Here is a 12,976-nt window from a genome sequence, read left to right as displayed (position 1 = left end):
TATTACACATTACGGCAGACAGCGTCCCCCTTACTACACATTACGGCAGACAGCGTCCCCCTTACTACACATTACGGCAGACAGCGTCCCCCTTACTACACATTACGGCAGACAGCGTCCCCCTTACTACACATTACGGCAGACAGCGTCCCCTTACTACACATTACGGCAGACAGCGTCCCCTTACTACACATTACGGCAGACAGCGTCCCCTTACTACACATTACGGCAGACAGCGTCCCCTTACTACACATTACGGCAGACAGGGTCCCCTTACTACACATTATGACAGACAGACAGAATAGATTATACTTACTGTCTCCACCGGCTCAGGCAGTCAGTCTCCTCGGTGCAGGCAGTGAGGCAGATCCCAGGCACTGAAGGAAGAGGAGGGAGGGGGACTCGGGAGCCGCAGCAGCGCACTGCAATTGGTGGCGGCGCCGCTGCAGCTGTCCCTCTCTTTCCACATAGGCTGGTCGCTGCCGCTGTGTATGCTGGTATAAGGGAAGCGCATCCGAGCATGCACAGCGGCGGCGGCCAGCCTATGTGGAAGGAGAGGGACAGCTGCAGCGGCGCCGCCACGAATTACTGTGCTCTGCTGCGGCTCCCTCCTCCTCCCCCTTCTCACCTGCCCCCGGAGCTGCTCCTCTCCTCAATCAGCACACAGGCGGCTTGTAATGAGTCAATTTGACTCATTACAGTGCCCCTGAGGGCACACCTGCCCACATTCCCTAAAGTCAGCGGCATTGTAATGAGTCAAATTGACTCATTACAAGCCGCCTGCGTGCCGATCGAGGAGAGGAGCAGCTCCGGGGGCAGGTGAGAAGGGGGAGGAGGGAGCCGCAGCAGCATATATTTGTATGATCTCGCTGTACTCACTCTAAATTCAAAGTGCATTTATGAATTGGCAATACCTAGTGGATTCATAGGATAATTAATGGTACAGCCCACAGATTGGCCGGCTCCTTTATGTATAGGTGGCAAGTTCACCTTAGGGCTCATCTAATGCCATGGTGTAAATGGTGTGTGATTTATATTCCCCATATCTCTCATCTATAGATATACAGCAGCCCATGACGATGTTACCGCAGAGCTTTGCAAGTATGAACATCGCTGGAAGTCCTGGCATGATGCCCATCCGACCTCAGACCAGCCCAGTTATACCTGGCCCCATCCCAGGAGCCATGGGCATCCCCAACATGATGACTGGCACTATGGGCATATCTGCAGTAGGTATCCCTCCAATGATGAACCAGGGCATGATGGCAATGCCTAACACCATGGGAATGCCTATGGGTTTGGCCCCAGGAGCCATGCCACCTAAACAGGATGCCTTCGCAAACTTTGCCAATTTCAGCAAATAGAAGCTTTATGCAACCCATCCCACGCAGCGCTGTGTCATGAAGGATTCTCAGCCGCACACAAGTTGACACAGTGAAAGAGGGGGACGTGGAGGACTGGAAGCAGCAGTGCCTGATTCTCCATAGAAAATATCTTTTATAATTGAAATGAACTTACAGGAGAGCGGTTTGTAGAGGGGACATGGGGCTACAGTCCGAAGAGACTCTGCTCTATACTGAGCAATATTGCCTTTATGTACCAGACAGGTGGAAGCGGGTACACGCTGTCTGACATCAGGATACGTGACAGGGCGCTTCCTTTTTTTTCTTCCTTTAAATTCTGGTTTTTTTTTTAGGTATTTGGTTGTGGTTTAATAGGCCCACACAACCTGCATTTAACTTGACACATTCCTGCCCTCCTGGACATTGACCTTCCACACCTCCGCCCAGCCGGGAATGGTATTTTTTTTTTTTTTTTAATGTAAAATATATAAGAAAGTATCTATTTTTCTCCAGAGTGACTGGGCTGTACAGTTATTACTGTTCCATAGTATGTCCTGCAGTTTAGACCTGCTCTGCCGACTGTACTGTTTGAGAAGTAGGTTGTCTGGCACCTTTACTGTACTTCAGGAGTTAAGCTGGTGTCTCCTGGAGAGCCGGGCTCCGGCCTGTTGCGGTGGGTTCACAGCTGGGCCCCGGCCTGTTGCGGTGGATTCACAGTCTGTTGCGGTAAACCACAGTGCTGTGCGTTGAGGTCAGACACATTTATCACTGAAGTGTTTTGAAAACTGCTGCTCTAACTGTCCCACCACCTCAGATGACAAGTGTGTAGCCTTGGTGAGCCCAGTGTCACAGTAGAGTTCTTTTGCGTCCCTCTTCCTCATTGCGGGACCCCCTCCCCCTCCTTCCCGAGTATGGGTAGGAATGTGTTTTGTTTTTTTACGCCCTTTTAAATTGGCACTGACAGCACAGCAGCAGACCTGCCCTTTACCCCCCTGTAGACATTGCCTTCTGCTGTGCCATTAAAGAGGATTCATTCTGATGACTGCATATATGAAAACTTTTTTGGTCCCCCAAAAAGTTCTATTCTTTTTTATTTTGTAGCCCTCCTGAAATCGGTTAGCTGCAACGTTTTGTTCTTCACGATGCTACCTGCTCCCCTAGAAGTGTTGCAATATGCTAAATGGTTGAGTACGAGCTCCTCTCTCAGCTGCTGCCATTCTCTCTGAAGACTGATTTTAGATTTTATATACCATTTCTTAATCTTCTCCACCTCCCCTAACTTTCCCTTGTAAATATGGAGGCAGCCGGTGTTGGGAACCAGTTCTGATATAAATACAGATCTATATTATTACTTAAGGGGAGCTTGTTCGCTGCCTTGAAATTTATTGGCTTGACAAATAAAATATGTAAAAAAACAAAACACGTTAAACTTTTTTTTTTTTTTTATGTTTTCATGGTAGAAATTGTTCCTGATCTTACATTTTTCTGTAATGCACAAATAAACGGCCGTCGTTGATGGCGTCAGGTTTACCACGCAGTATAGGTGAGGTTAGGGGGATCTGCATCATCCCTGGGTGTTCAACATTTTATTCTTTTGTCAGCTTTCTCCTTGTATTTTCCAGGCAGCGATCACTTACCTGTCTGCGCTGTAGTCCAGATGTTTTCCACCATTAAACCTTCTGACCCAGGCTTGCTCCTGCCTGCCTCATTCCTTCCGCCGTCTCACACTAGCATTCTCACAGAGAGGGAATAATTACAATTTGGGCAAAGTAATTTTCATAAATAATTTAAGATTGTTTAATGACCTCTTTTCATGCTGATGGGTGCAGGGTGCCTCGTCCAAACTACGCTTCATCTCCAACCCTTCTAATTAGACCAAAATTCATGGGCTGCAGCTTAATGGTGATGGAACATGATTCACGACCTGAATAAGAGATGAGAACTGAGGGTAATTAGCAGACTGTGGTTTTTAATCTTTCAACAATTCACTGTGTTTAAATTGGCTTCAAAGAATAGAACCTTTCAAGTATTGTTACATCAACATCTTCTCCACTTACCTTTTACATGGTGTATGAATTTGTACTGCGAGGTCCGCCTCGCCGGGTCCTCAGGGAATGATGGTTCATTTTATCAGTCTTAAAACACTCATAAAATAAAAATAAAAGAACATTAAATGGTTTTAGAGGCGCAGTCATCTTGATTTTAAATCCACGTACTTCCCACATTTATTATTCTATATGATGCTGGTAAACACTGAATTATGGGATGTCCTTGTTGTCGAGATTCTGGGTAAATGTTTAATGATTTTCCAAAAAGACGAACGACCTACCAAATTCATAAGACAAATGAGATGTTAAATGAACAGGGCCTGACAAACTAACAGACTCTCTCAAGTGTATGTTATTTGCTGATTAAAGAGAAAACAAACAAAACTGGTCTTAACTCATTTTTTTTTTTCCTAATAGCATTTCCAAAAAAAATAACTTTATACTATGAATTGAAATTCCATGTTTTTCTGTAGTAACAGTTACATAATACATCCACAGACCATAGGTACAAAACTTCACTGTTGATTTACCTGTGCTCTCTGTAGTCTTGCCCACCCAGTTGGGTGGAATGGGATTTGTCAGAGATTCAAAAATGGTATTTAGTGCCCATTGCCAGGAAACGATGGAGGCGGACATTTTGAGAATGCAACGGCTCCTGGTAAACTTAGGGGCTGCATTTTCAAAATGGCTCCATCCATTGGGTATATAACTATAACTTATCCTTAGATTGACGTCGAGGATCGTAAAAATTTTGTCAAACAATTCTGTCTGCAATCTCCTCCTTCTCCTTTATTTATATTTTATAATTTATAATATAATTTATAATTAATTATACAGAGGGACACGTTCCTGGGGAATAGGTCCCACAATAGTATTAGGAAACCCTTCTTTAGTTTCGTTTCTTATCTGGCTGTCTGCTGAAGATACACTTCAGGGGCCATCTAACCTTCAAAATGGGTACGCATTGCCCTGAACCTCAGTAATAAATGTAAAACAATACGTTTAATCAAAGATAGAGACGCCCATCTGTAATAACATAGCAGTTGTTTTAAACAAATGTTTCAACTTCTAAGCATATTTACCTACTTTCACGCTAGGTCCCAGAGACTCACAAGTTTTTGGGGTTGTCCCCCGGATGAGTTGCTGGATATTCCTCATCCCGCTCTCTTCCTAGTGAAGTGGGCAGGACGGGGAGATACTGCCGGGTACTGCAGGTCCGTATGTAGGAGACAGAGACAAAATTAAAACAAATCGGGCCTAACGCTGTAACGCCCACCGCCGAAGTAAGTCTGCTACATGTCCTCTCTGTGCTTTACCCTGAGAGCAGAAACATAAACCACAAGTATGGTTATAACCAACAAATATGGCACTAAGGCAGACAGGAAATGGGGGGCACAGTGGAGGCTCAGGGGCCACATGCCTGGGGCCTCCTGTTGCCCATCACTAGTGTAAACAAATCATAGAAACAAAGCAAAACCTTGAACGAAAACCCATGTATACATATGTCCATGGAGAAGGGCCTATGGAAGCATCTGGCATATGTGTCAAAGGATTCTACTTTGAAAAATCCTGTTTAATTGCAATGAAACTCAATATGACCTCTCTGAAGATGAAGGATATTTGTTACTAATGTAACGCCGGGTCCTTTCCCCGCTACACTTCCCGGTACTCCCATCCTCTCCTGCTGATCTATTTCTTCTCAGTCACTGTGCTTGGAGCAGTTGGAGGGAATGTCCGATTTATTATATAGTAGATGTTTGCTTATAGTTTATATTTTAGATTAATTCAAGATTTGCATATTTTAAATGGATAAATAAGTTTGTTTAGTTTATGATTTGGCTATATACAACCAATCCCATTTGAAAGATAGCATTCACAAATCTGCAAACTTCATGCTCCTGTAGCTAATTGTTAGCGATGGCTGGAACATACTTTTTAGCTATAGTGGTAGTTGAGGAGACTATGCATGGCTCTTGTTGGTAGGCAGATAGCTCGTATTGCTAGGTGATACACCTAATAGAAATTCTTTCATTCATTTCTAAAAGCACAACAAGCTGCACTGGGGCACTAGCAACACCTTCTGGCAAGTTTTGGTATAGCAGGCTTATGAACCTTATCAAGGTTATTGAGCTATTTTATTAAATCTAGAGATGCGCGGTGAGCACTTTTCATGTTTTGGTTCTAATTCCCCGCTCGTATTTTGGTTTTGGCTTGATTTTGCCAAAACCACCGTTTCGTGTTTTGGATCTGGATGATTTTTGGAAAAAAACATAAACCGCTAAAATCACAGAATTTGGGGGTAATTTTGCTGCTACGGCATTATTAACCTCAATAACATTCATTTCCACTCATTTCCAGTCTATTCTGAACACCTCACAATATTGTTTTTAGGCCAAAAGGTTGCACCAAGGTCGAAATACCGACGCCGGAATCCCGACCACACAATTCCGACAGGGGTGGCGAGCGGAACGCAGCCCCTTGCGGGCTCGCTACGCTCGGCACACTATTATATTCTCCCTTTATGGGTGTCGTGGACATCCACGGAGGGAGAATATGTCGGGATTGTGGCGGTCGGGATTCCGGCGTCGGTATTTCGACCGCTGGGATTCCGGCCGGCGACATCTTGACCGCATCCCGGCTATATGACTAAGCTAAGTGACACAAGTGTGCGGCACAAACACCTGGCCCATCTAGGAGTGGTACTGCAGTGGCAGACAGGATGGCAGAAATATGAAAAAAAAAAAAAAAAAAAAAAGGCCCCATACAGCACATCATGCAAAGATGTAAAAGAGGTGCAATGAGGTGGCTGTACGACTAAGCTAAGCGACACAAGTGTGCAGCATCAAACACCTGGCCCATCTAGGGTTGACACTGCAGTCCCACTGCACTAATGGCAGATACCGGACGCACGTCTAACACCAGCATAGTTGTTATGGCCTCAATAATCCGCTTTGTGTATGTGTGTATATGTGTATATATATATATATATATATATATATATATATATACACACACACACACGGCAGTATCACTGGACATATACGGCAGTACCGCTAGACATATACGGCAGCACAGGGACACCACCACTGGACAGATGCAGGTCAGCACAGCACCGCTGCAATGGACTGGACTTCTACAGCAGCACTGGACATATGGCAGCAGAGGACACCACCACTGTGACTGGACTGATGCAGCACAACACACCACCACTGGACTGATGCAGCACAGCACCACTGGACTGGACATATACAGTAGCACTGGACATATGGCAGCAGGGGACACCACCACTGTGACTGGACTGATGCAGCACAAGACACGGACACTGAGGACGGAGACATGTCCTATCTACACTCTCCAATGTTGGAGTGAAAATGGCGGGGATGCGTGGCTCCTTATATGGAATCCAAACCCCGTGAGAATCCGACAGCGGGATGATGATGTTTTGCCTCGTTCTGGTTTCTGAGTCAGGCGGGAAAACCCGAGCCTGACTGATCCGGGCTCGTGATGTGAAGTCCGGTAGGGTACGGTTTTCTGAGAACCGAACCTGCTCATCTGTAATTAAATCCTTTCAAATTTGAGTTGACAAGAGTTTTGAAATAAGAATTGTGATACAGTATGTTTCTAATTGTATATCTAATTGCAATTTTCTTACAATGCAAGAGCACTAATGCCAACCAAGTGGATGCACCCATAAGTGGAACCATAGCTTGCGGCGCATTATTCCACCGACTCCTAGAATCCTGATCATAAGGTGCATCAGTGCGGTCACAGGTCCCTAGCATGTAGATAAATGAGTTTATGCCTAGTAGATCAGCCAGCACACTGTAAGATCTAGCTTCGGTTTCCTATGTGATGGTGATGAGCTTTCATTTAAATTTTGAGCTTAAATATGCCATTATTGTCTGTTATAGGAAATACTTTCTGAAAGTTTCCTCTAATCTAAGGTAACATTTTCCGGCTCTATTGTTTGGTAAAGAACCCATTACCGGTGAAGGTGTCAGGTGTGCAATTAACATTTTTTTTCTTCTAATTTGACCACAATTACTTCTGTGTCAGGAGAAAAGAAATAGTTTGCGTCAGCATATCTCTCTTTTGGCATCTGGGATCTACACAACAGCTGGCAAGCTAATGAATATGCATCTGCTTAAGAGCCTGTAGTTCATTAATAAACCAGTAGATGGAAGGGACAAATTCGGCTCATAGGCTCCAGAGGAGATGGAAGTTGGCGAGCTGTGAAGTGTTACTGTCACACGCAATCCTGTTACACCAGCAACTTCTGCAGGATGACTGAAGCCATGGTAGGGGGGGGGTAGACTGTAAAGACTATAGCCTTATCTCATCTGACATAGCAGATGTACTTGCAGTATTTAAAAGTTCTGTCCCAGTTAATCAGTACAAAGAAGTCTGCAGGTTCCATAATAAACACACACATATATATATGACATTTTGTTCATTTTATGGACACATTTTTAGGCACTTTGTTTTTTACGGTGATATCCATGGGTCATGGTTCCGATGCATGCCTGCAGGTCTCATTATAAGAGTGCCCTGCAGATATCATATCTAGAATGCAGTCATACCATATGCATTCCATATTGCTAAATGTGAATGTCCAGCCATTTTTCTTCTTCGGGTTCCATTGGGCTCCACAGGCTCCTTATCCACCACATACACCCCCATTTTTGCCCTGTGGACCTCGAAGAAAGAATTCACAAAGGTAAGTCTACCATAACTCCTTTGCTTCTTTGGGTTCCATAGGGCTCCACAGGGAGACAATGGGGGTGTAGGTGGTGGTTAAGGACCCCACTGCGTCCTGTGGACCCTTTGTACCTCGAAGAAAGAGTTAACAAAGGTAAGTCTACCATAACTCTCCTTTTACACATTTCTTTTATAATCTACTTTAATATGTTTTCATTATAATATTGTATAGACTCTTTGCCACCTTTAAATCTTATTTGCCTACCTGCCCCTGGTTCCCCTTCCTTACTTATAGTCCATTATTACTTTGCAAATTCAGACATTGGCTCTTATTCCGAGTTGATCGCTAGCTGCTTTTGTTCACAGCGCAACGATCAGGCAAAAAAAGGCAATTCTGTGCATGTGTATGGTGCGCAATGCGCATGCACGTCGTACTTTCACAAAAGCCGACGTAGTTTCACACAAGGTCTAGCGACGCGTTTCAGTCGCACTGCTGACCGCAGAGTGATTGATAGGAAGTGGGTGTTTCTGGGTGGTAACTGACCGTTTTCGGGGAGTGTGTGTAAAAACGCAGGTATGTCGGAAAAAACGCAGGAGTGGCTGGGGAAACGTAGGCGTGGCTGGCCGAATGCAGGGCGTGTTTGTGACGTCAAAACAGGAACTATACATTCTGAAGTGACCGCTAGCTAGGAGTAAGTCTCGAGCGACTCTGAAACTGCACAATCTTTTTTTTGTAGTGCCGCTGCGATCCTTTCGTTCGCACTTCTGCTAAGATACACTCCCAGAGGGAGGCGGCTTAGCGTTTGCACTGCTGCTAAAAGCAGCTAGCAAGCGAACAACTCAGAATGAGGGCCATTATACGAAAGGATATGTCTTGCCTTCCTAGAATCACCTCTCTGCTGACATCACATCCCACACATGCAGAATTGCGTTTGACATGTGGTGGTAATGAGCACTTGCAATCAGGTGGGGTTGGTCTATGGAGGACTAGTGGGTATGGAGTCATTAGGCGGTATTCAATTATTTTCACCCCCTTACACACCCGTTCGGTTTCTGCTGATGGGTGTGGTATAATCATTTCAGCTCGCTACCCCTGGGCTAGCAAGGGCGCCCAACCCTTTACACAGCTAAACCTATGTGCAATAACGGGTATGATATATCATTTGAATCCCACCTATTGGGTCCTATGAGTTCTATTTCCATGTCTGATAAAAATCTGTTTTTATTATCCCAAAAAAAACCCACCTTGTTTCCAAAAGTAAAAGTCGTTGCCCAAATGTTGTTTTTAATTCTGTGTTTTTCTTTAGTAGATGATACTCCAGGAGCTCCCCGTATGCGTGTGTGCATTTATGGGTGATGTAGAGTTGTAGGCAGCTCCACAGAATACCCACTTGTGGCTGAAGGGGGCATGTGCACGTTGGCTAAGAGTAATGAAGGCGTAGTGAGGCCATGGTGATGGTAGTGCGGTGTATACCGAATAGCTGCATTTTGGGGTCTAATTAATAAGCCTTGTAGAGTGATAAAGTACAAGCCAATCAGCACCTAACTGCCGTGTTACAGGCTGTGTTTGAAAATGACAGGAGCTGGTTGGTTGGTACTTTTCTCTCCAAGTCTTGGTACATCTGCCCCTCTGTTCTGTGCACATGATTTGGGAGTAATTTCGGCTGACCTGCAATCAAATCTGCATCACGCCCTTAGGTTTTAAATCACAGTATTCAAATATGTGTCATACTATTCCTACTGCAATTCTATATATGCAGGACTGCCAGTAAATGTTATTTATAGATAACAATGTGACCTGGCTGTTGCCTCTGTGGTCTGTCTATCCACATAGGGGGTGATTCAGACCTGATCGCTGCTGTGCGTTTTCGCAGTCAGGTCCTAACTGCGCATGTGTATGCACCGTAATGCGCACACCTGTCTGGCAACAACCATGGGCATCGCCGGTCAGCGACGGGATGGTGCGTAAAATCCGAACACATGGGTGTTCGTAAAGTGATTGACAGGATGAGGCCGTTTGTGGGTGGCAACTGAGCGTTTACTGGGAGTGTCCAGAAAAATGCAGGCGTGCCAAGCGTTTTCAGGGAGGGTGTGTGATGTCCGCTCCGGCCCCGAACAGCCACTTCACATCACACTGTAGGAGTAAGTCCTGGGCTGCGCAGAGACTGCACAAAGTTGCATACACATTGGATCGCACACTTGCACGGCGGATTTACACTCCCCCTAGAGGCGGTGACTATCCGAACGCAGGACAGCAAACTTTGCAGCCCAGCGATCAGGCCTGAATCAGCCCCATAGATTGTAGGCTCTGATCATACTGAACTGATATCTCTGCAAATGGCTGAAAAAATGGATTGAATGAGGCCTCTGATATCAGTGCTCCCTAGTAAACTGGTGTGGTACGGTCTTACCCATGGTACGGTCTACACCCACGGTGTTACTAGGGCGTCCACCACCATGGCTTGCGGGTCCCTCGACCTGGAACAATATCGCCGAAGCTTATTGTTGAGACAAGAGGCCATCATGTCTATTTGAGGTACTCCCCAAAGTTCTGTTACCTCCGTAAACACCTCCGGATAGGGTCCCCACTGAGTGTCTGCTGAGGAAGTCCGCTTCCCAGTTGTCTACTCCCGGAATGAAGATTGCTGACAATGCCAACGCATGTTTTTCTGCCCAGAGGATGATTCTTCTTACCTCTGATATTGCCGCTTTGCTCTTCGTTCCGCCCTGTCGGTTTATGTAAGCTACTGTCGTTACATTGTCCGACTGCACTTGAATGACCCGATCTCGCAGAAGATGGGCCGCTTGGAGAAGATCGTTGTAGACGGCTCTCAGTTCCAGAATGTTTATTGGTAGGCCGACCACCAGACTTGACCACCTTCCTTGGAAGGTCTCCCCTTGAGTGACTGCGCCTCAGCCCCGGACACTTGCATCCGTGGTTAGAAGGATCCGGTCCTGAATCCCGAACCTGCGGCCCTCCAGAAGGTGAGGTAATTGTAGCCACCAGAGGAGTGAAATCCTGGCCTTTGGCGACAGACGTATTCTCTGGTGCATGTGTAGATGAGATCCCGACCATTTGTCCAGGAGATCCAGTTGGAAGGGTCGAGCATGAAACCTCTCGTACTGCAGAGCCTCGTAAGATGTCACCATCTTTCCCAGAAGGCGAATGCACTGATGAACAGACACCCGGGCTGGCTTCAGGACATTCCGGACCATTGTTTGTATCACCAACGCTTTCTCCTCCGGAAGAAACACCCTCCGCACTTCCGTGTCGAGGTTCATTCCCAGAAAGGACAACCTCCTGGTCGGCTCCAAATGTGATTTTGGAAGATTCAGGATCCAACCGTATTCCCTGAGTAGATGGGTCGTGAGAACTATGGACTGTAACAGCTTCTCCTTGGATGATGCCTTTATCCACAGATCGTCCAGATACGGAATTATGTTCACCCCCCTGTCTGCGGAGAACGATCATCTCCGCCATCACCTTGATAAATACCCTCGGTGCCGTGGAGAGGCCGAATGGCAAGGCCTGGAACTGAAAATGACTGTCGTTAACAGTGCGAATCGGAGAAAAGCTTGATGCGGCGGCCAAATCGGAATGTGGAGGTACGCATCCTTGATATCCAGGGATACCAGGCATTCCCCCTCCTCCAGACCTGATATCACCGCCCTCAGAGACTCCATTTTGAACTTGAACTCCCTCAGAAAGGGGTTTAGCGATTTTAAGTTCAAATTGGGCATGACCGAACCATCCCGTTTCGGTACCACGAAAAGGTTTGAATAGTGACCTTTGTTTTGCAAATGAGGTGGAACTGGTACAATTACCTGTGACTCCACCAACTTCTGGATGGCTTCCTGTAGGATATCCCTGTCAGCCAGCAAAGCTGGCAAGTCTGATTTGAAGAATCGGTGAGGAGGGAGATCTTAAAACTCCAGCCTGTACCCCTGGGACACAATATCTTGCACCCAGGGATCCAGGCTGGACGACACTTAGACATCGCTGAAATGCCTGAGTCTCGCTCCCACCGGCCCCTCCTCCAGGTTGCGCTGTCCACCGTCGTGCTGAGGACTTTGGTGTACCTGAAGCAGGCTTCTGTTCCTGGGAACCCGCAGCAGCAGGTTTCTTGGATTTTGGCCGACCTCCTCTAAAGAAGGTGTTGGACGGCTTGGCCTTTCTTGTTTTAGCAGCCCGAAAGGACTGTGATGCAGCTGAAGTAAAAGGTTTCTTCGTAGCAGGTGCAGCTGTGGGAAGAAAAGGAAACTTACCCGCTGCAGCCGTGGAAATCCATGCATCCAACGCTTCCCCAAAGAGAGCCTGACCTGTGTAGGGTAGGGTCTCCACACCTCTCCTGGATTCCGCGTCGGTAGACCACTGGCGCAGCCAAAGTCCTCTCCGAGCTGACGCAGACATGGAAGATATCCCTGCAGCCATCGAACCCAGGTCTTTCATGGATTCCACCATAAATCCTGCAGAATCCTGAATGTTACGTAAAAACAATTCAATGTCACTTTTATCCATTGTATCCAAATCCTCAAGTACCGTGCCTGACCACTTTACTATGGCTTTGAAAATCCATGCACAGGCAATAGTAGGGCGTAGTATCGCTCTGAAGCCGTGTAAATGGATTTGAGCGTAGTGTCAACTTTGCGATCAGACGGTTCTTTTAACGCGGTAGATCCGGGGACAGGTAAAACCACCTTTTTTGAGAGTCTGGATACAGATGCGTCAACTATGGGTGGGTTTTCCCATTTTTTCTTATCCTCCACAGGGAAAGGGGAAAGCAATCAGAACATTTCTAGAGATCTGAAATTTTTTCTTCGGGTTTTCCCAGGCTTTCTCAAATATAGCATTTAATTCCTTAGACGCAGGGAAGGTTAGCAAGGCTT

At 46.2% G+C, this 12,976-nt stretch overlaps 1 protein-coding gene across 5 annotated transcripts in view; it reads left to right on the top strand.

Moving 5' to 3' along the window:
• CLINT1 (clathrin interactor 1) overlaps positions 1–3,775 on the top strand; it is a 209,729-nt gene extending 205,954 nt beyond the window's left edge. For all 5 annotated transcript variants that reach the window (XM_063928398.1, XM_063928401.1, XM_063928397.1 and 2 more), the window contains one exon: positions 1,060–3,775. In XM_063928398.1, coding sequence (XP_063784468.1) covers positions 1,060–1,364 — 305 coding nt within the window. In that variant the 3' untranslated portion in view covers positions 1,365–3,775. The remainder of the gene's footprint in view (positions 1–1,059) is intronic.
• Positions 3,776–12,976: the final 9,201 nt, after the last annotated feature.

This window comes from Pseudophryne corroboree, chromosome 6 (assembly GCF_028390025.1).
Source record: "Pseudophryne corroboree isolate aPseCor3 chromosome 6, aPseCor3.hap2, whole genome shotgun sequence".
Taxonomy (NCBI): Eukaryota; Metazoa; Chordata; class Amphibia; order Anura; family Myobatrachidae; genus Pseudophryne; species Pseudophryne corroboree.
The sequence above is the reverse complement of the archived record's forward strand: the minus strand, read 5'-3'. Positions and strand labels throughout refer to the sequence as shown.